Source organism: Astatotilapia calliptera, chromosome 8 (assembly GCF_964374335.1).
Source record: "Astatotilapia calliptera chromosome 8, fAstCal68.1, whole genome shotgun sequence".
Taxonomy (NCBI): domain Eukaryota; kingdom Metazoa; phylum Chordata; class Actinopteri; order Cichliformes; family Cichlidae; genus Astatotilapia; species Astatotilapia calliptera.
Genome location: NC_137429.1, coordinates 8459012 through 8481683, shown reverse-complemented (window position 1 = coordinate 8481683; position 22672 = coordinate 8459012). Strand labels below are relative to the sequence as shown.

The 22672-nt window shown below is 41.0% G+C and overlaps 4 protein-coding genes across 4 annotated transcripts; 2 read left to right on the top strand and 2 right to left on the bottom strand.

The window, feature by feature from the left end:
• Window positions 1–1363: 1363 nt before the first annotated feature.
• syt15 (synaptotagmin XV) lies at window positions 1364–6001 on the bottom strand. Its single transcript, XM_026177497.2, has 8 exons — window positions 5840–6001; window positions 5557–5755; window positions 4765–4907; window positions 4168–4460; window positions 3041–3208; window positions 2801–2909; window positions 2474–2656; window positions 1364–1874 (listed from the first exon to the last, which is right to left on the bottom strand). Exons 1-8 carry the CDS (start codon window positions 5844–5846, stop codon window positions 1735–1737), a joined length of 1242 nt encoding a protein of 413 aa, XP_026033282.2. The 5' UTR covers window positions 5847–6001; the 3' UTR covers window positions 1364–1734.
• Window positions 6002–8243: 2242 nt separating this feature from the next.
• Window positions 8244–12237, top strand: LOC113027847 (uncharacterized). The gene is made up of 2 exons (XM_026177671.2): window positions 8244–8384; window positions 9942–12237. The coding sequence occupies exon 2, from the start codon at window positions 9957–9959 to the stop codon at window positions 11922–11924; it is 1968 nt and encodes a 655-aa protein (XP_026033456.2). The 5' UTR covers window positions 8244–8384; window positions 9942–9956; the 3' UTR covers window positions 11925–12237.
• A 1686-nt stretch (window positions 12238–13923) lies between these two features.
• On the top strand, window positions 13924–17591 carry LOC113028199 (elastase-1). Its single transcript, XM_026178274.2, has 8 exons — window positions 13924–14085; window positions 14510–14576; window positions 14852–15162; window positions 15243–15352; window positions 16116–16210; window positions 16298–16578; window positions 16930–17093; window positions 17192–17591. The coding sequence occupies exons 3-8, from the start codon at window positions 15027–15029 to the stop codon at window positions 17369–17371; spliced, it is 966 nt and encodes a 321-aa protein (XP_026034059.1). The 5' UTR covers window positions 13924–14085; window positions 14510–14576; window positions 14852–15026; the 3' UTR covers window positions 17372–17591.
• A 15-nt stretch (window positions 17592–17606) lies between these two features.
• Window positions 17607–21768, bottom strand: timm23a (translocase of inner mitochondrial membrane 23 homolog a (yeast)). The gene is made up of 7 exons (XM_026178275.2): window positions 21360–21768; window positions 21182–21240; window positions 20997–21090; window positions 19949–20033; window positions 19800–19858; window positions 19501–19611; window positions 17607–18454 (listed from the first exon to the last, which is right to left on the bottom strand). Exons 1-7 carry the CDS (start codon window positions 21463–21465, stop codon window positions 18339–18341), a joined length of 630 nt encoding a protein of 209 aa, XP_026034060.1. The 5' UTR covers window positions 21466–21768; the 3' UTR covers window positions 17607–18338.
• Between the last annotated feature and the right edge of the window lie 904 nt (window positions 21769–22672).

The window sequence follows — 22672 nt, the reverse complement described above, 5'->3', positions numbered from 1 at the left end:
AACAAATCAATGAAAGACCTGAAACAGGACCTGAGAGATGCATCAGGCCCTTCAGTTCATCTGTCTGTTCACCCTCAGTGGAAAGGTGGCTGTCAAGAGGCTAATCTCTAGCGAGGGGAGATGGGGAGAAAAGGCTGAGGTATCCAAAATTAGACAAGAACTGGACTGAAAATCAGTGGCAACAGGTTTGATGAAGTGATGAATCCAAATGTACATTTTTGTATATTAAATTATTATCAGAGGAGAGCGGTACGACAGTGAGTGTCTACAGCCATCTGTGGAACAAAGCTGAGGCTAAATCACGGTTTGGAGTTGCATGTCAAGCAGTGGCGTCGAGCATTTTAATTTGCCAACATGTAATACCATCTGGAAAGGACTGTGTCTTTATTTCTGAGCAATGACATTGATACCAAACATATTGCCAATGCAGTAAAAGCATAGCAGGGTGAAAAACACACCTGAACGCTACCAGTCATTGATTGGCCTCCTGCAACATTATTGAAGCAGTTTGTTATCATCTTGACATAGAACAGAACAAAAGGAAGCCAACATCCAAGTAAGAATCTCCTGAATCCTGAAGATCTATTTCTGAAGACTACTGAGATAAATTACAAGGAAGATACCTGAGAGATTTCAGGCTGTGTAGAAGAATAAAGGCAGTCATACCAAATTTTGACTTTAGTTAGAATTTTCAAATTACAGCATTTTCATCTATGTTTGCACATATTTTAATAACTTGCTGAACCTATTTCCCATTTTCTTTGTAAAACACAAAGAAAGGATGAGTGGCTCAAGACTTTTGCACAGTACCGTAAAGATTATAAAAGTTTTTTCTGTTTTTCTAAAGAAAAGAGAAAAAAAAGAAAAAGTGACTATCCCATCCACTTATTTGTAAGATTTTTTGTAATAAAAATAATAATTATAATAATTACAATTTGTAATAACTAGTCATTTTAAGATATAATATAGTATAATATAATGTAATTTTGCACTCTGGAGTTCACTCGGAAAGATCTGAGGATAAATCATAGAGGTTGAAAGACGAATAATAAGCAGGAACATGAGAATGTTTATATCAAAGTCTATATTTTGTGTTTGGCTGCTCTTATGTTGGTGGTTTAGACTGAAAATATCTCTACATTTGAAATGCTTACAAGCCAAATAAGACTTTCCTACACTGGCTTTAAGATGATCTATATTAAAATCTGAGTCTTATTACAGCATTTTTATTAAACCCTATCATCTAATTGTTATGTTACATAGTTTCTCACATTAGAATTCATATTCCTTTGTTTTAAAGTAATACATGAATCTTCAGAGAATTGCACAAAAAATGTTACTGAAACTTGTAGGAGCCCAAATATTTATTTATGTATTTATTTATTTATTTTTCACCATTTGGGGGCAGCAAAAACTCAACTTCGTGCTGATCTGATGAATTTAAGTCCATTTTTTTTAGTTCTGATTTGTTCAATATCAGCTACAGAAGATGACACCTGAAAATACATTTGCTAAATGTTGCACAGCAGCAGCTGAAAACAACACTTTGAGAGCAGTGAACGAAGAGAGTAAAGCTACAGGTCAAAAAACTAAACAATGAGCTTTTCTCAGCTTTTTTCCTTTGATGTATTCCAGAGTTTCCTGTAGAAATTTTTCTTAACAGATGGTAGATGATTGATTCATACTTATTTTATTTCATTTTTGATATCTACTCATATGAGGATGCTTTTAGCGTTAGGTGGGTCTGCGCAGTCCGTGCCACAGTGTGACGGGCTCCTGTGCCGTGTTGACCATGTCTATCCAGTGCTGCAGCTGAGGACCCCTGGAGTACATGAAGGGACCCAACACCACCACCCCCAGAGGGGTCGGAGGTTCTGAGAGGAAAAGAAACAGAACCAGTGAGAAATGTTATCTTCTGAAGATGCTGTTTTTTACTTATTTTTTTAATAATAAATTCCTAAGAGGAAACATTTTTAAAAAGGGAAAAAATAAGTTTTTTTCTGTTACACATAAACTTTGAATAAGAACCTTTATTTCCAATGGACAGTTTGTAAAAACCCTTAAAGCATTAAAGACAAATTAACAGTAATGCCTAACCTTGGACTCTCCAGACTGATAACATTTTATTAAATATGATTATACCTTTACTAATAAACAACTCAAAAAACTCAATAAATATAAATAATATAACTATAAACAAGAAACATGCTTTTCAGTATACTTGGAGCTTTTCTAACATTTTACTTCTTTAAAAGAAGCCCTAAAACACTCGACATTCTTTAAATGTCAGGTAGGTGAGGTCTTATTGTTATTGTCAGAAGTTATATGTCAGAAATTAAAATTTTAAAATGACAAAGATGAGTGTTTGATGAAAAGCTTTTAATGCCTATCTTATGAAACACTGACACATTGATCATTTCCATTAATCTCCAAACAAAGTTTAGATCTGAAGTTCAGCCCATCCAACAGTCACCTGAGCGGACGCTGCTCGGCTGCTGCAGCTCAAACCTCACGCAGGCCTCGTCCAGGTGCTGAGGTCGCAGTTTAAAGGTCGACCTGAAGTTGAAGTAGGGGTCATTTTCACCTTTCACCACACAGCTGCGCTTCATCTTCACCACCTGAGTGTGCTTTTGTAAGCTCACCTGGACACACACACCTTAGAAACACACACAGGTGCTGTATTACCGGACATTCCTTTGGTCATAACCAGATTTATCTCATACTTTCTTTCTTTTGTAGATAAACAGTGGATTTGTGTACTCCACACAAGCTCCATCCACAACCATAAATCATCTCGTACCTGCGTCTGTGAGCAGCTGTATGCCTCGAGCCCTCAAAACCACCACTGAAAGGCGCTGCAGGGACGTACTGTAGCTGAGAGATATCTGCACATCCCCCAGCTCTGAACACTGACAAGCACAGCAATCATGAACTTTTAGCTTTGCACTCATGTGCAGTACGGTGTGTGTGTGTGTGTGTGTGTGTGTGTGTGTGTGTGTGTGTGTGTGTGTGTGTGTGTGTGTGGTTGTTTGGTGTGTACCTGTGGGTCTTCCTCAGTCTCAAGGTCTCTCCAGAGCACCCTGCCAGCCTGACCGAACTCCCCCTCCAGAGAAAACAGCACCCTACCCACCACATGGCGTTTACCATCCTGCTCCACACTCAGCACACACACACTCAGGGTGCTGTGAAGCACACGCAACGCTGACACCTGTGGAGCCATTGTACTCATTCCTCAACATCAAAAAGCAGATTTCATATATCCACAATATTTATCTGAGCTATGACCTCAGTCAGTCTTTCTCTGTGTACTGAATGAACTCTGATAAATTGTTGTTCTTAGTATTTAATCACTGCAGAATGGGAACAATACTGTTGCCAATACAGAAATTAGACCTTCACCCATGATTCTGAAGTCAAGTGTGAAATTGCACAGACTGCATTCAGTTTTGTTGCTCCTAACTCCCAACGCTCCCTTTAAACTTTCAGAGAATGATATCCTTCAAGCATTTTATGATCATCCATCCATCCATCCATTCGCTTCCGCTTATCCTTTTTCAGGGTCGCGGGGGGCGCTGGAGCCTATCCCAGCTGTCATAGGGCGAGAGGCGGGGTACACCCTGGACAGGTCGCCAGTCTGTCGCAGGGCCAACACACAGGGACAAACAACCATTCGCACTCACATTCATTCACACATTCACACCTAGTGACAATTTGGATTATCCAATTAACCTATCCCCACAAGCTGCATGTCTTTGGACGGTGGGAGGAAGCCGGAGTACCCGGAGGGAACCCACGCAAACACGGGGAGAACATGCAAACTCCACACAGAAAGACCCCGGCCTGATGTTGGAATTGAACTCAGGACCTTCTTGCTGTGCGGCAACAGTGCTAACCACCGTGCCACCGTGCTGCCATTTTATGATCATTATACTAAAAATTAGAAAAATCTCTGTGCCCATCTGACCCTCCATCTCTTCTTCCTCTCTCTCAGTGGGTGTATTACTCGGGACCTGGGTAGCAGTATTTGTCCCCTTTCACATCTCCAGTCAAAACATTATAAAAACATAAATGATATCAGCTTTAAATAAAAGTTAAGGAAATCATTTTTGTCTTCTCTTTTGTCTCTAACTTCTAGATGTGAACTTCTGGAAACTTTTCTGCCCTCACCTGGAAAATGAAGCAGTCGGTGAACTCGGGGTCTGGACCCGTGCCCCGGGCCTTGGCTTGACGGGGCCGCCTGTCATCAGGGAGAAGTCTGAGCTCCACCATCGTGACGTTGCCATGGAAACGTGGAGGGAGGTTGCTGAGGCGGAGCAAGAAGACCATGAGCTGTTCGCTGCTGTGTCGATACTCCACGGAGAAGCAGAGGCGGGAGACCATGCCGGGAGGGGGGGCCACCACCTCATTTAGAGGAGGTACAGAGTAGAGACCAGCCAAAACCGTCCCCACTGGGTACCAGCCTGAAGGAAACAGCAAAATATCACAGTTTTTCTTCAACTTAATGAAAGCTATGTGATACTTTGGTGTAATTGTCAGGCCCAGGACTGGCCCTGTTGGTTTGAAGGAGTGTAGGTGAGCTGGTCCCCCCCAAAGCGCCACATCTGTCCAGACTGAAACGTCTTAACAACAATAATATCTTCTTCAGGTGATCGTAGGTGAATGCTCTTATTATCCTCTTATGTTTCCACAAGCATAAAACCAGCACCAACAAAGTGGCTCTAACTGTCTTGATACGCTGTCATATAAAAAGAAGCAATGACCTACTCCTCACTGAGAGCGACCCACGATGAGCCAGTACGTCCCGCTGGGGATCCTCCTCCTCTTTCTTGTCCTGCTCGTTATTTTTCCGATCTCCATGGTTTTGTGTGATGAAGCGAGGAGGTAGAGTGAAAGCGATCTCACGGGGCCTTCCACACATAGAGACAAATAATATTAAATGAGTGTTGAGTGGTGCTGCAACTGCCTTTAGCAAATAGCTGTCAGTGGTCAGAGATGTCAGTAAAAGTCTGACTAAATTCCTCACAAACTGAAAATAATAGACGCTCTCGTTCTCACACAAAAAATCTTGGAAAAAAAGGGAAATATAGGCTATTAAACAACATCTGTTAAAAACTAGAAACAAGATCTAACAGATAAAGACTTAAACATATACTAGCCAATAGAAGATATGCTGGCTTTATGTCGTGAAATACATTTTTAATCTTTAGTCTATAAAGATTGATATTTTCTCAGTACTCATGGGCCCAATCACAACCCAAATTGTTATAGTTTTGTCACTGAGTTTTAGTGTTAGTGTGCTGGCAAACACCTGCTGAAGAACTCAAATCTGCCTTAGTGATTCCTGCTACAGGAGGTATCTCCAGGACCACACAGATTCACAAGGACAAACCAATATGAGCCATAGTGTAATACTGGGAACCACCTGCAATCACTGATGAGGACCGTGTGATAAAGCGGAAAGCCTCTGAGTCTTATTAATATGTAATATTTTTTTAATTAATAAATTAATGCTTCAAGAGCCCGTATGTAGATATTTTATGTAAAATGCTCACTAACGTGGCCCAGGAGCCCTGAGACACCAGGATCACTGGAGCAGAGCATGGCGGGACTGAAGGCACTGCAGAGAGCAGCTCTTCATACTGCATCTGCTCTTTTTTCCTCCTCCTTAGGTAGCACACTATCAGAATCAGCAGCAGCAGCAGCAACAGCAACAGGACACCCACAGACAGACCAACAGCAAGCTGTAACATGTGATCTGAACAAAACACAAAGAGGAGGAACGATAGGGTGTAATACAGGTGTATCACAGGCAGTAGGTTTAATCTAGATTCCTGCTCACCAGCCATGAAGAGGTCAGCTCCAACACGTGAATAACTTTTCTTTCCTTGTCAGCTTTGACTCAGACAGACTCACCAGGAATGAAGCTACTGCTTAGCATTCATTGTTAATGTGAGAGGTTACCGTTTGTGACTCCGCAGAGCTGTGAGGGTGCGACACATCTGGCTGGTTCCCATGCTGTTATATGCATGGCCGGATTAATCTCCTGAGGACCCACCGGGCAAAAATTTGCCGTTGGGCTCCAGTGGAGCCTCAAATTAATTCTAAGTTAAATTAATTCACTAAACAACCAGAAACTAACTTGAGCTTTAGAGTGGAATTTATTTGTTAATTGTTTGCTTTGCATAAATTAAAAGATGAAACATTTAATAAATGGTTTTGTCTCATTTTTTCCTTGCAGAGAGACATTTTTTCGTTGGGTTTGATGGTGCTTTCTGGTTTTAAGGATTTATTTTTGTTCTTGTTCATTGTCAGAACTGACAGTCTTTTGTGATCCAGCTTAGAGACTGGCAACTACTGGCATTCATTAACTTCCTTAGTGAGCCATTGCTTCAGTTTTACACATGAAGGTCAGTTTCCCAACCATGACAAGCACCCAGTCATGCAAAATTACAGATCTGGAAGAGTGTCCTTAAAAAACGTCACGAAAAAAAAACCCTGTTAATGTCATCAAGCTGTTAGCTGTGTTGTGGTAAATTATTCTTAGAATAAGTCAGGATATTTTGGTCTCAGCTGCATTTCTCTTGTTTGTGTCTCTCTTACTTAAGTGCTGAAGTGACTCTGCTGCATCACATCTTAAAACAAGACTATGTCTTCTGTTCTTTTGATCCTTTATTAGACTTTGAATCTGAGGGAACTTGTTTTATTCAAAGAATTATCCAACCTAGTGTCACTGGGGGCTCTGTAGTACCTCATAGCTAATATAAGAGTAGCAACAGTAAGGTCCATGAGATTTTGGATAATGGCAGGATTTTTGTGATTTCTCCGTACACCTCTACAGTTGAGTTTAAATCAAACAATCAGTATGTGACTCCCAGGTGCCCTTAAGTATTCTCAAGGGGATAAAAAGATGGTCCAATGTTCCAGCACCAGGACAAAAACCACATTGTTCCTCCTGAATCTGAGGTTCAACTGGTGAACCAGGGATTCATTTCAGAGTGACTGTAGCTCAGGAGGTAGAGCAGACCATCTACTAATCAAAAGGCTGGTTGGTGAGTCTGCATGCCAAATACCCTTGGGCTAGATACTAACCGATTATCAAATTCAAATTTTATTTGTCACGTACACAGTCATACACAGTACGATATGTAGTGAAATGCTATCATTCAAAGTATGAATGTGTGTGAATGTCAGATAGAAAGCACTTGTGCATTTATGCAGAAAAAGCACTTCATACTCAAAGTATAAAGTGCTTTGAGTGCTCAAGTAAAGTAGAAAAGCACTATATAAGAACCAGTTCATTTACCAATAACTATTCAACTCTTCTCCAGCACCCTGCCTCAGACTTTGCCGGGGGGGGGCAGACATCTTAAAGATGGGAACCACCACGCCAGTCTTGGATAACCTTATCTACCTTATCTACCCCAGGGGCTCTGCCACTGAGCAGTTGTTTAACTGCATCAGTAACCTCACCCCAACAAGAAGCGGATGGTCACTCTCTTTCCCAGATTCTGGTTCCATTGCAGAAGGCAAGGCAGTGGGATTGAGGAGTTCCTTAGTGTTCCTTTAACTGCCTGATTACATTCTCAGTTGAAATCAGCAGCATCCCACCCCACTATATACAGTTTGATTAGAACATTGCTTTATCCTGAAATGAAGATCTTGTGGAAGGGGCCTCTGCACTGCCCTTAAAATGTGGTATCAACATTCATGGTATAAGAAAGGTGACTGATTTTAATGAAAACACCCGACTTTACCTTTGTAACCATTAGGAGCTCAAAGTTTCTACGCATTCTGTAAAATATATCTCTCGAATGGTTGACTTTCGAACATAATTAATTTAAACATCTATATGATTTCTTTTGCTAGTACAATAGTCTGCACACACATACAATGGTGGTCATGACAGCTGGCCTGACCTTAACTCAGAATCAAAATAAGCCACTTGCTTACCCACTGATCACTTACACACACGCATTCATCCACACGCTCAGACTGCTCAGAGATTGGACGGCAGCTAATAAGATGACCGTTAATCTTCTGGGCTAAAGGTAGAGTAATGGCCCCCTCTGTTTCCCCCGCACGTCAACATACCAAAGAACTCAAATTCACAAAAGGAAATCATCACATTTACACTGATGCCAGCTTCAAATGAAGTCCAGCTAAGACAGAGAGGGAGATTAAGCTTGAGCAAATTGACAACAGACAGACACAGAGTGCGAAGCTGTGGGTTGTTTTAATGCTAGAGACAGCAAAGGTGATCTTATTAAGAAGTGAGGGAGGAAGAGAGGGGAAGGAATGAGGGGAGGAAGGAAAGACACCATTTAGGGCTACCCGCTCTGTGGCATGGCAGAGGCTAAAACAGGACATAACTTGTGAACTTAAAGGTAGGACTTTACTATTTGTTTTTTTCTGTCTTATGTAATACTGTTTTGTTTATGTGAATAACCATTATGGGTAACTAAGAGTTTATGTTGTGCAGATTAGGTAGTCTGGGTACCATCGGGTCAGTTGTGGTCTAAATACTACTAGGTCAGTTTGGGACAGAGCTGGACAGAGCCAGCTAGGTAATGAAATAAGAATGCAGGCTTTTTTTTTATCAGAAATAGTAGCATTATAGTTATGAATCATGAATGAATAGAAGAAAAAAAGAGGAAAAGCATGAACAAATCAAAGATTTAAAAAAGGTTGATTGTAATTTATTCTAAACTCCACCATCCACTGTAGTTATCATTCTTTGTCTCTTTCGGGTCTTTGTTAAATGAGTCCCAAACAGGCTTTGTAGTTCTGTCTCAAACAATTTACCCTTTGTCTCGTTGACCAAATAATCTGGATTGTGTAATCTTATTTGGCTAATCTGGAGTGCCTGCGGATGTGTGGGGGTGAGCATATACGTGCACTCAGTGCGAGCATCGGCCTTCTCATCCAAGTCTTGGCATGCATTTCCTAAACTGTTGAATTTAGTTTTAGTAAGGTGGTCAGATGTGATGTTTTCAATAATGAACTGTATCATGTGACATTATGACAATCTGCAGCTTCCCTTGACTCTATGGAGCTGTACAAGTATCAAACTTGGTACCTGTAAGGGGGCTAAACACATAAAACTAGAGTTACACCCACTACCTACTTTTTTGAGTGGTTAGTTGGGGAACAATTTTTCTACCTCTCTACTAGAATCAAAATAAGCTACGTATTTTAACCTACATATCCATGAATTTAAACTGTAATTTGAGTATGACACCATAAATAATACACATTGTTCCAAACAACCTGCTATGCCTGCAAATAGCTTTTTGACTGATGACCAATGACTTTTACTAACTGAATGTTTAAATCATCATAAAAGTGTCCTGACATCACTGCACAGAGTTGTTAATTATTGTTGAAAATTCTGACATTTAACACTGAAATGTTTGATTAAGAAACACACACAAAACTAGTTCAATTCAATTCAACTTTATTTATACAGCACCAAATCACAACAACAGTTGCCTCAAGGTGCTTTATATTGTAAGGTAGACCCTACAATAATACATACAGAGAAAAAACCCAACAATCATATGACCCCTGTGAGCAAGCACTCTGGCGACAGTGGGAAGGAAAAACTCCCTTTTAACAGGAAGAAACCTCCGGCAGAACCAGGCTCAGGGAGGGGCGGGGCCATCTGCTGCGACCGGTTGGGGTGAGAGAAGGAAGACAGTAGTTTCAACTATTTATAAGAAAAATAATCAAAATATAGTAAAGTGACTTTGATTGAGTAATCAACAGGGTATTTAGTCATGTGTAAACTATTACGTTGCAAAAATAACCTTCCCAACAATGGTGATGATACTCTATGTCAGTATTGTGTCATAGAAGTGTTGCTGCTTCCCTCTTAGTGGCCAATACTTTTGCATCAGTGAAAAACAGTGAATTAATGTTAAAAGGTGTGTCTTCCCAAACAGGTTAGTGCCGTTACCATGGCGAGGGCTGGGCGCCCTGCATCTGAGAGCTACCAGCCAGCTTGCTTTTCTGTCAGTCAGTCGCTCTCTTACTCCAGTGGAGCTCCAAAGGTGGAGGATGAAGATGATCAGGCACCGATTTTCTCCCTCTCTAAGAGCTCCATGGATGTTTTAATGGCTGCAAGTCCGCCACACAAGCGTGATCCATCGTGGACCAGACTGGACCTGAGGCGCAGCTCAAGCACAAACACCCACTATGAGCAGAACTCCGTGACACTGCAGCCGCTGCACGCTTACATGTGGCAACATGTCAACACCACCAACAGCCACCAGTTAGCATCCACAACCAATAATGTTAACATCAATAGCTCTCCTGCTCTCAGCGAGCATTGGGTTTCCAACATGCAGCGATGGAGTGGGTGTAGTGGTAGCACACATAGCCGCAGCAGCACTCCAGACACAGTCGTGTCACGCCCCTCCAGTCTCATCCATGAAGCCACTTGTTCTGCAGCACCAGATTCTCCGATGTCCAAACTGACCTCTCCAGAAACCACACCCTCACCGTTCATCTCCCCGCTCAACACGCCTACTTTACCACCTGTACAGACTTCTTCTTCACCACTTCCACTGAACTCACTGCAGCAGGAAGATTTACTAGAACTTTCACCTGCATTCTCATCCCCAAAGATTGACAACTCTTCAAGCTTTCAGTCCCACTCTCCTGAAACACTCCAGCTCACCAGCACAGAAGATGAAGGCTTCTTGGAGAATAATTCCCTTTCATTTCAGTTCCCTTCCCCAATCCTGTCCTCTGTTAGTTTAGATGAAGCAGGAGTGTCTTCAAATCCCGAATGCCCTGTTGATGACGTGATAGAACTGCTGTCCAGCCCTACAGGAATACTGGAGGGTGAAGAAGCAAGAAGCCCTGTGCAAATGCTTAGCTACCTGACACCTGATTCTCCAAAGCAGCAGTCAAAAACAGGACCATCTGTCTGCTATCTTGAGCTGCCGTGGCAGCCAGAGCAAATCTGTGCAACAGGTCGAGGTTGGGGGTCACCACTTGTCTCTTCCCTGAGTGACTCACGGTTGGGTGACACTTGCAGGTGCTGCTTAAATGCCAGAGAGGGCACTGAAAGGGCAATGAAGGTAGAGCTGTTCAGGCAAGAAGCTCCACCAGTGTCACGGCCAGAAATGGCAGATGCAGCTGTGCAGACGGTCTCTCCTGTTGGCTCATGGTGGGACCTCAAGAGGAACATTTCCACATCCAACATGGGGTCCCATTCTATCTTGGGCTCGCCACCTGGATCCAGACTGAACCTGAAGTCTTCAGCAGGGTCTAACTCCAATCTAGTATCAGCATCTTCCAGCATGTTCCCAGTTAGCAGTGCAGAGGAGGAGGAAAAACAAGTTGAAGACCCTGCATTGGAAGTTACCTCTGTTTCTTCACATGATCTGGAGAGCAGGAGGCCGTGTCTGAAGATTCAGGCAGAGGATAGGGATGAGCTAGGTAGAAGGAGGAGCAGTATGAAGCAGGTGCAATGGGATGAGGATGGTATGACATGGGATGTTCATGGGGCATCTGTGGACCCTGAAGAGTTGAACACAGCCATACTAAAACATCTGGAAAGCAAGAACAGCCCAGAACCGCCAAGACGTTCCTCAAAGAAGAAGAAAGCACCTAAACCTCCTCAAAACCTTGATATCACTGTGTCCCCTAAGAATGAAGGAACAGCAGAAGCAGAACAGGGTAGAGAAGAAGAGCAGGAAGGAGGGGGAAATAAGATAGAAATAGAAGAAGCTTCACAGAAAAAGAGTACAGCAGAAGATGACAAAGCAAAAGAAGATGAGCAAGAGATTTGTGGAGAGGAAGGCAGCCACCATTCTAAGTCCCCCTCATCTGGGAATGGACACAGCCGGAAGAAGAGTGTGTTAAGGTCACTGAGGAGGCCAAGATGGTGTGGAGCCTCCACAAAGGCAGATGACTAATATAGCTGGCTAAATTAAATCTATGATAACTAATTAAATCCTCAGGTTGCACAATATTCATAACCTTGGATTGAAGCTGAAAGAGTTTCAGAGTTCTGTTCAGCTCTATTCTAGACTTTCTGTCAGCATGTTTTCTGTTATTAGGTACATCTTTCAACAGGTGCAACATTAGTAATGTTTTCCTCTCTCACTGGTATTCACTGTTTAGTTGAAGATAGATGTAACTCTGCTAAACTTTTCATAAAAGTCAACAGTCATCACTAAAACTTGTTCCTGTAGATGTACAATAAAATATTGGTGTCCATTGCTGAAATTCTTTGGTTTGTGAGTGATTACTACAAATGAGCAACACAATGGACATAAGGATAAGAAGTGAAGGGTAAGAGTTTTCTATGTGCAAAGACATGCTTTTTGGGTTCATTCGTCATTCTAAATTGAATCTAAATATTTTTTATGTGTCTTATCGAATTCACAGCCTCAGACATCTGTGAGACCCAAGTCGAGATATTTTCCACACTCTCCTTCAGACATACTCGTACTACTGGAAAAACTCTGTTGTTTAGGTCAGGGAGTTTCCTTGATGTAGCCTTTAGCAAGGCAGTACACACGTTGTCCACTGGTTGGCAGTGAATGCATTATTATTCTCACACCGCTACAATCTGACATTACTTTGACTTTGTACAAGAGAATTGGCGTGCTACCATAAGACCAGTTAATGTCTGATCCACTTGGCCATTTGTATTTTCAAATGCACCGCTGTGGGTAAAGTCAAAAGTACATGTGTAAAAACAGCCTGTTAGCCCTTTGAAGGTTTCGTAACTGTCCAGGGCTCTAGCCTCACTGAGCCCTAGTGTAATAACCAGATCAGAAAAGAGATTGATGGATGGATTGATGTTCCTACACACATTGGAGTTGGGGGCCAGTCGAACTATTGCCCAACTCTTTTTGCTTAGTTTGTTTAGTTCAAGCAAAATAAATACATACATTGACATTTCACTGCAAATAATTGTTATGTACTGGGCAGGTTGCTGGTTACCAACCACTCTGCACATTATGACTTTAATAAACACAACAAAGGAATATACACAGTAGCTAAGTTAGCTCTCTGCACAAATATGTGTTTTATGTTATTAAGCACGAATCCCTTAAAAATGTACTTTTGCGCGTTTGTGTTAAAACTATGAATGCACGAATGTGTTTGTAAATGGGTTTTTTATTTAAAAAGTGCTACCTGGAGTAAAGGTCTGAGTCCTTCAAAACCTATTACAAAAATCTTCAACAACAGCAACAACAACAAAATAATAAAATGAAAATGTTTCAGAAATACACATTTTATAATTTTGGTCTCTTTTCTAAAATGTGTAATTGTTTGGCTACTTTGTTGTTTGAACTTTTGAAGCAACACATCACCTCACTCAACTCGTTCACTGCAGGGGGAAAACACACACACAACGTTCAACTGTATGTAAACTTGGTGAACCACAGTTGTGAGTTTTGGCCATTCAGGCATTGCCATTCAGATGAGCAGGCACATTCTCTCTCATTCACCAAGGGTAAAAAGGCTCAGCTCACTAGTGGCTTCTACTGCAGTTATTGTTGTCATATTTTCACAGATCTGGATTTGTGTGTAGAAGAAGCAGGAGGGTCACTTGTATTTTTATGAAAATTGATAAGCCAATAAGTTATAAATAATTTACAAAATAGTCTGTCAAAAGAATTTAATTTAGGTGACATAAACACATGAACACGTTGTTGTTAATATTTGGGTGAACGGACTGTAGTAGAATCAATAATGGTTCTTTAAAGCTGATATATTTTGTGCTATTTAAAAGTTCATAAAATTTAATAAAGATGTAAAGTATTCAAACACTTGTGGCTTTTAACGTCCTTCACCAAAATACCCACGAGGTGAGTGACAATTCAAAAATAAACCTAGCAGCTCTGTGAGGCTGGAAGTGTGATTTGGCACACAAGTGCAAATAACAGTCAAGGTCCATTCACAAATGAATAGGAAAGCAACCCTCTCAGCCACCAGAGAAGACCTCAATATAGGAGCTCAAACTGCTTTCCAACCAGATGGTGACGCCTCCAAACCATCATGGTAGATGGCTGCAACTCTCAGACCTGGTTCTGATGGAGGTTTCTTCCTGTAAAAAGAGAGGTTTGCAAAACTATTAAAATTATTGATAATGCTATCATTAGTTCAACAGATATTTAAATGTAAAGCAGTGGAATTTTGACCTGATTGTGGACATTATGATCGGGAAGTTGACGTAGGAATCATCCTCTGCGAAAAATTTATGTTCACACAAAATATTATGCCAGTCTAGCCAAAAGCTATGGGTTTATTTTTTATGTATTTCTGTAAGTAATGAGAAATGAATTTAATCTTATTGAAAATTTGTATGTGTAAGAAAACCTGAAAATCTAAAAACCTAAAAATGAGAACAACTGAAATATTTGACATCTCTTCACAATGATGTTGACAGCGTGAGATCTGTTACGTGTTCTAGCTGACCAGAGTAAAAGTTTGTTTGAGTTTATATGAGTCATTTATACACTGGGTGTTGTATTTTGTCCTCTAGAATCCACCCCAGTTTTTATTTCCCCACTGCCAGTTTCGAGGGACACTACTAATCATAGGAGCTCAAGGTAAAAACATGTTTTCTTCTGGGTCATCTTTACACAGTGAGAACTACACTGGTTATTTGGAATACCAGTTTATCTAAATAGTCCACATGCAGAGATAAAGGTCATTTTCAGGTCACTATGTCACTGCTTTAAGTCACGTGACATGATGTGATGTTTGTTTGCATACAGTACTATGTTGTCTTTGTCTTGCATGCAAATTAGTGTCATGTGAGCAAACTATATGTGTGTGAAAGTGCTGATGGGACTCCCCAAAATCCCCTGTTTTTCATTTACAGTGGAAACTCCAAAGCTAGAGGAGAACTATCCAGCGCTCAGCCTTTGTTGTGACACGGCTCATTGTCCCTGGAGGTGTGTTGTTTTTGCGTGTGTGTGTACCTGTTTATGTACATCTGCATGTGCTTGGTATAAAAAGCGTGGAACGCAGGCCGGCCGGTGATTCTCTGGAAGACGATGGCTGTACCAGGACCTCCTCTGCTTCTGCTGCTGTCTCTGTTGCTGCCGCTGCTGTTGAGCAAGGCGTCCCTGCCTGCAGCTGCATACACACTCACCTCTGAACAACAGCCACAGCATAAAATCCTTCACCTGGGTGAGGACTTGAAAACACTTCTAAATATATGAGGAAAACAAAATATTTGGTGCTCATATTTTCTGCCTTTCTCTTTTTAGACTGGCCTAAGGATTGTGGTATGGCCCACTTCAAGCCCAACATGGCTGAAAGGATTGTGTCTGGGAATGAGGCCAGGCCTCACTCTTGGCCCTGGCAGGTTTCTTTGCAGGTAAACCTCTTTGACGTGGCTCAGTATTCAAAGAATCTGGAGGTCTTACATTGACCTAAAAAGGTCATATCAGTTCTAGACTGTAACTAATCATTATTTTCATTATCATTTTAAGTGATATGTCTAACCTATCTGTATTCTTAAGGAGAATTCAATTGTGGTTTAGGGATGGGAATTTTAGGAGCTTCTGAGAATCACTGGTTTATTCAGAAGTGACCATGAAAAGCCTTTAAAGCACACAGTCTTCACTTTTATTGTCATCTCAAGTAATATTAATCTGCCAAATTGGCCGAAAACAGTCAAAAGTCATAGATGACCTGAACATTTAGCCAATTACCCAGCACATGCCTTCCACCCAGAACTACATAATTTTTGGACTCTAATTTCCACTCAGGTTTTGGACCACCACACAAGGAGGAAAAATCACAAACAAATTTACTTGATCAGCAGATGCAGTTTTGTTTCTGATTCACACCCCAACCAGGCGAGACAGATGGTCGCCCACTCGGAATTTGGAGACTCTCCTCTTTACTGTAGCCAATTGCTGCTCACAAGGGAAACTGATGAGTTCCTCTATGTGATATTCAGTTTATTTGCTCTGGAACTTCTTTGCAGAACGTAGTATTTAAAATTTACATTTATTAGTGATGAGAGAAATATGTATGACTAGGCTCTTTTTTTTTAAAAAAAATAAGGAAAGCCGGTTAATTTCAGTATCTGAGCAGTAAGAAGCCACGTTTTTTGAGCTGGTTGTTTCTCACAGGTTCGGCCTAGAGGAAGTAAACAGTACATTCATGTCTGTGGAGGCACTCTCATCCACAAGACCTGGGTCCTTACTGCTGCTCACTGCTTCCAAAAGTAAGAAAACATTTAGTACACTTATAATTTCATGCTTATACCAATTCAACAACTACACAAAAACTACACGTGTTTTTCGTCTATCAGGGGTAAAGCTGAGGATGCTGGGAGCTGGAGGATTGTCCTGGGGAAGCACCAGCTGAAGCGTTCAGAGACTGCAGAGAGGATTATCCCGGTGAAGAGGATCTACCGGCACGAGAACTTCCGCTATCCCACTCACAGCGAGCTGGACTACGACATTGCCCTGGTTAAGTCTGCCACAGATATCGTCCCCTCAAACTTCATCCGCTACGCCTGCCTGCCGCGCAAGCAGACCAGCCTCAAACCAGGACACTACTGCTGGGTGACCGGCTGGGGAGACACCCGGGGTGAGTAGTGCAGAAAGGTACTGAGATGCTGTGCAATGACAGAACTTTGAGCTTAAATCTTAAAAGCAACTTAATGCATTTTTTTAGGAAAATTTCTAGGGTCTAGGGTTATTGGTAGAGGGTTAGTGGTAGAGGAACAGCAACACCTTTTTAAAGAACGATCATGTTTGGTATAATAAGCTAAATATTTTTAGCCTTCTATCTCAGATTCCAGCTGGTGCTTTAAGGGATGTCAGAAGTATTCATCCACCGAAGAAAATGTCCATTGATATAATGTAAACACAGTTAAAAAGTCAAGAAGAGCAGAAAGACGTTAAGAGATATAATTTCTTAAATCATGTCATTTTTCAGGTGGGAAGGAGAACGTGTCTCTGGCAGAAGCTCTGAATCAAGCCCGCCTACCAATCATTGATTTCAAAACCTGTCGGCAGAAGAAATTCTGGGGAGACCGCGTCCGAGACTCCATGATCTGCGCCGGGTTCAGAGACACCGAGGAACCACCAGCTGCATGCCAGGTAGGACTACACTTTTAACTATCCTGAAGTCAAATTTCATCCACCAGACTCAATTCTCATCTCATCTTCCAACACCTGTCTCCATCCTCCTTTCTCAGGGTGACTCTGGCGGTCCTCTGCTGTGCCAGCTGGACCGGGACCGCTGGGAGGTGCATGGCGTGGTGAGTTTCGGCCCCATCGGTTGCACTGTGGAGAACAAACCCAGCGTCTTCACCCGCACCGTCGCCTACATCCCCTGGATCGAGGCAACGCGCATCAGGGACTTCTTCCTGCACTGAGCGCTCGCAGCAAGCATAAGCTCTGCCGTTAAATGTCCGACGTCTACAGACAGTCTCACAGCCAGTTCTTTCCACTCCATGATGTTAATTCATGTTCTGAATGTGTTGTCATCTTCTTACAGTATATACTTATACTCTGGTGAAGCACTGCATAGTACACACTGCTCACCACCTTTTACATCCAATCTCATTTATGCAATAAAATTGGTTAAAAGCAAAAGCTCTGAACCGCTCCTTTGTTTTTGTTTTTTATTTTAATCTATAATACAGTGGGTTTGATGGACACATTAACAGCATGCACTTCAAGGTACAGTTTACAGAGATTTCTTCTTCCACAGTGGGCCAGAAGCCAATACGTTTCAATAAATAGAAGAGTAAACTGACCCCAAGGCTTCCCTCTGACTGCAGGTCTGAGCTGTTCTTCTATTACAGAAGAGTCTTTCAGTCCAACATGAATCAGAACATGAATCTGTTGTTATTCAAGGGCTAAACAACACGACAGATGTTGGAGGTCATCTTACAAATTGACTCACTGAACTCAAATATCATGGGTGTTTAAAATCTAGCGTAACATTAACAATCATCACAAAAAGTCATATTTTTATACCGCATCCTCACAGAGTGCTCTCATTACTGATCAGATCAGTGACAGGAACACCTCAGAGAATCAACATAAATGAAAGGAGAACTGTCACTGGATGGTCTACGTCTGGATTTCATTTTAATTCAGTTCAAAACTTTTCCAAGACACATCTCATAGTTCCCAGAATGCTCCTGGAAAACAGCTATGATGGGAAACCAGTGAACTGCGACCAATTCGCACCATGAAAAAACCCAAAAAATCAAACAAAAAAGAAAAAAAAAAGAAAAAGCATTTGACCAGAGTCTAATGTCTTTTAGCGCTGTGGTTAAAGGCTGTGTCCTCAAAATATTTGGCCCTAATGTTGAAGCAGCTGTGTGGGGGAGTTTAGTACAGCCTCGATGAAGGAGAGCCGGTGAGATGGTCCCAGTTGTTGTAGAGAGCGTAAGCACCAGACAAGGCTAAACCGACCAGACCTCCACGGGCTACGCCCTTTAATCCACCTGAGAAAACAAACAGAGTGAGTCATACGGCTTAACATGCATCACAATAATCATTTTAATTACAGTAAACAATAATTGCTTCAGCTTAGCCAAAGTACCAGGTGGGCAAAGATAAACCTAATACTTCAAACAGCATGAAGTAAATTAATAACACAAAGTTTAGGTGCTTTCCAAAGATAATCTCAGTGCCTGCGCATTCACTGTACTGCCCTTTGTAAGTCACAACATGCCCACACAACATTTATACAGCATAAGATGAAAAAGTCAGTGCAGTATTAATGATTACGACATGTGGTTCAAAATTTAGCCTTGATTTAATATAAAGAATCCCTGCTAACAGCTTTTCAAATAAGAGAATAAGAACACTGTATGTGTCACATTTAACAAATTCTTTTGAACAAACTATCATTTTAATAGGATTTTAAACGTCTGCTAACTGACAACTTAAACCAGCATCTTCACCGGCCCTTTTATTTAGTACACCTGTTCACCTGCTTGTTAACGCAACTGTCTAATCCGCCAGCTGAATGGCAACAGTCACCAGATCTCCATCCAACAGACCACCTAAGTGGTGAGTCATCGTGGAAGTGCAGCTGACAAATGCACAGCAACTGTGTGATACTATCATGTCAGTGTGGACTAAAATCTCCAGGACGTTGTTGAATCGATGCCACGAACAATTAAGGCAGCTCTGAAAGTAAAATGGGGTCCAAGTCTGTACCGGCAAGGCTTACCTAACAAACTGAGCATTTCCATACATGTTTGCGTTTACTTTGTTTATGTTGTCACCCATTTCGTAAACAAGGACCTAAGAAATTTTCAGTCTTTATCAAACTGCAGAGCAAAATAAATGACAAATAACTGATGAACACCAACATTGGTAAATGCCATTTTGCTTGCTGACAGCCTGATATTTGCTAAAACTAATGTTTGGATCATTTATTTGTAAAAACTAATATTTAAAAGGTTAAAAACACACAGAGGTACATTAATATACATTAATGCCAGATATAAAGTAGAAGCAGAAAAAAGGAAAAGACACCAACCGCCGGATTTAAAGAGCATCCCCGTTAATGTCCCAGCAGCCACTGTGTTGATATCGTCTTCTGCTCCTCTGGCTTTCTCTATTGCAACACCAAAAGCACTATACAGCAAGGCTGCAGTGACATAAAGAAAAACAAAATAATTAAAGTATGATTATATACTGATTTAGAAAACTTAAAATCCTATAAATACATCCATCCATTTAAATCAGTAACACTAAGATCTTCCAACCATGGGATTCATAGATATTCTTGTTACAGTAACACCTCTACATCATTTTTAAGTAACAATAAAGCTTTACCAATAGAGCCCAGAGTGTTGGCCCATGAAGCGCCCTGCCTTGTCACCATGTTGAGAATCCTGGGAAGGGAAGATAAACATTTGAACAATATGCAACCCAAATCCAAGCGTAAAACCATTCGATAAACTGAATTCTGTAACCAAACTTACTGTACGTTACGTGGTTTGGACCATGCCATGTCTCTGGTCTCCTTCAAGCCCATTCTAAGGCCATTTAAAGCCCCAAATGTCGCCCCTGCATTTCAAACAAGGATGCAGAACAGGTCAACAAAGAGTCAGTGAAAGAATTATTTCACACTATTCCACCTGCATCATGCTTTGGGTTTAATAAATAACATGGACAGATTTATATGCCATTAACTGTGTGTGTTCTTGTTGCATTTGTGTTTCGATGCCCACACTTTATGTCTGTCTCTTGTGTTTTTGTTGTTTTGTTTTGCTTTTTAAACATAGCTGAAGCTCAAGGTCTGGAAGATGACCAAAACTGTCACCCTCATATGACAGGAAATTGGTTAACACATTCAGGAACAACCTAGGAACCACCAAGGCTCAAGCCTACCATGAACTGGAAACCGAAACACCAGCCTCACTGTCCATAAGTCAAATTCAATGTAAAAGCCAGTTTTACATTACCATGGGCTGAGAAAGTGCCAACCATGAAAGATCCCCTGCTCCAAAAACCTTCAAGCTCGTCTTAAATTTGCAGTTACCCATATGAACATATCTGTAAATGTTACATGAATATGTTCCAAAGTTACAGACTCTGCTTAAAAGCCAGGTCCATGCGGGAAACAGCAAATAAACTCTATCAATTCTGCCAAGAAGTGTCATCAAATATCCAGCCACAGTTATACCAGAAGCTTGTTGATGGAAACCAAAAGCATCTGATCCAGGTGGAACTTGCTAACCAAATAATAGCTGGTATACTATATTTGAGCCTCTACGTGCAATTTAGACTCTGTCAAAAATAAATTAAATCTTGATTTCACTAAAGATGTATGCAGTGCAATCATTCCTCCTTTATGTAATCTTCTGACCACAGCTGTCGCTCTCAACAGAAAAAAATGTAGATCAATTGGACAGACAAAACAAGGACATCAACATACTTGTACTTAGTCTGTACTATACAGTACTTTAATTTGTATTTCCAAGTCATATTCAGCATTAAACCCGTTTTGTCAGTGTACCAGTTTCTTACCAGTCATGCAGGAGCCTCCGATGGTAAAGAAAGCCAATTCAAATCTTCCTCTTGTCTTATTGGCCCCTGTAGGTAAGATGAATTCATCTGTGTCCTAAAACACAAGATTCAAACAGTGATGCCCGGAAAAAAAATCCAAAACATTCTCACTCACAGCAAAGAAAAGGAGACAGACTCAGCTTTACCTGAACCAGAAAACGTGGGTCTACGTTCAGATAAGGGGACAATGGGCTCATTCCAGTCACTGTAATGTAAACGATCAATTATCGACCGAGTTGATTTTTCAGATACTGAATGACAGTACAGCAACACTGAAGTAATGTAACAGCAGCTAGCATCACAGTTAGATTACATGACACTTACGTGGGACACCTGCGAGCTCTGTGTTGGAGTATTGAGGTGCACCCCCTCCAAAAAGACTCCCCAGGCCTGCTTTAACACCCCCTGATCCTTGTGAGTTGTTATCCATGCTTGGATAAATGTTCCGAGTGTCAAACAGGAGGCTGAAGGGGAGCTGCTACAGCAGCCGACTGGCTAACGTTAGCAAGATATGTCGAAACCCTTAAGCTATTAGACAAACGTATATCAGACGAGCTCCTGAATTCACTGCTGTCAAAAGGAAACGTCAACACAGGTCGTATTTGTTGGTCTTGCTGGATTTTTGGAGCGAAAACTACGTCTTTTTTGCTTCGATATTACCAATCTCGCGTTATCGTCATGCCCTGACCTCCAGCAGCACGCTCCGCCGTAAAGCGATGACCGGTGCTGCACTGTCGTTACGTCATCAAAACCCACAGTAACTTGTGAAAAATGAGAGAAAAGATCGGCTCAGACTTATTTTTAACACCAAAAGTTCGTACTACTGCGTATCTATTAGTGATAAGTCGACTAAAAAGTCTTTCTGATGTCGTTAATAAAACCACGGTTTTACGACAGTTCAACGGATCTGGGATCTGTTGACTTAACTGAAGGGCAAACTTGAGGAGCAGGCAGAGCATAAAAAACTGACTGCATGGTAGTTGTGGACACGAGATCCTTTTAACCTATGGAAATTCAGAATTTCAACCCTATAGAGATCATATAATATAATAATACGAATTCTGATTTATCAGAATATTACATATTATGTAATATTCTGATAAATCAGAATTCTGATGAATCAGAATATTACATATACCAGTGACAGACTTTGTGATACTTTGTGAAACTACTCTAAGGTAGTAGTATCCAATAAGACAATGTGGTTATTATGGTATATAACATATTTACACACAAACCTGCATATCACCAGTCACAGCCAACTGCTTCATGGTACTTGGTGAAGCTATTGTAATCTCAAGTAAGATAATTTGGCAAATGATTTATACATTTCTTCAAATATTTAAGTTAATGTAAGTTCGGTCACACAGTTTTGTCTAAACCCAAATATGTTATGTTATTCTCTTGCATAGTACTGAATGGGCAAGCTTCCATACAAGAGCCAAGTAGACCACTGCAAAAAGAAACAAGAAAAAAAAATAGATCTACCAAAAATGAAATGATAAAATATTGACGCAGAAATTTTAAATATATAATACAAAGTGAAAAAACATTAGAACTACTGGTGGTACAGTTTGTTTCTTACATGTAATGAAATCAAAATTAAGTAAATCAAATCAAAATTAAGTAAATCACAA

What these genes read in the sequence shown, in the direction of transcription:
- syt15 (XM_026177497.2), bottom strand. An exon ending in ACAGCTGCTCACAGACGCAG is followed by an intron (nt 2,657 to 2,800) that starts GTACGAGATGAT and finishes TGTGTTTCTAAG; the next exon opens with GTGTGTGTGTCCAGGTGAGC. An exon ending in GCCGAGCAGCGTCCGCTCAG is followed by an intron (nt 1,875 to 2,473) that starts GTGACTGTTGGA and finishes TTTTCCTCTCAG; the next exon opens with AACCTCCGACCCCTCTGGGG.
- LOC113027847 (XM_026177671.2), top strand. Translation starts at nt 9,957, where the DNA reads ATGGCGAGGGCTGGGCGCCCTGCATCTGAGAGCTACCAGCCAGCTTGC.
- LOC113028199 (XM_026178274.2), top strand. Translation starts at nt 15,027, where the DNA reads ATGGCTGTACCAGGACCTCCTCTGCTTCTGCTGCTGTCTCTGTTGCTG. An exon ending in GCTGCTCACTGCTTCCAAAA is followed by an intron (nt 16,211 to 16,297) that starts GTAAGAAAACAT and finishes TTCGTCTATCAG; the next exon opens with GGGTAAAGCTGAGGATGCTG. An exon ending in AACCACCAGCTGCATGCCAG is followed by an intron (nt 17,094 to 17,191) that starts GTAGGACTACAC and finishes CTCCTTTCTCAG; the next exon opens with GGTGACTCTGGCGGTCCTCT.
- timm23a (XM_026178275.2), bottom strand. Translation starts at nt 21,465, where the DNA reads ATGGATAACAACTCACAAGGATCAGGGGGTGTTAAAGCAGGCCTGGGG. An exon ending in AGAGCTCGCAGGTGTCCCAC is followed by an intron (nt 21,241 to 21,359) that starts GTAAGTGTCATG and finishes TTTACATTACAG; the next exon opens with TGACTGGAATGAGCCCATTG. An exon ending in TCCAAACCACGTAACGTACA is followed by an intron (nt 19,859 to 19,948) that starts GTAAGTTTGGTT and finishes TTCCCTTCCCAG; the next exon opens with GATTCTCAACATGGTGACAA.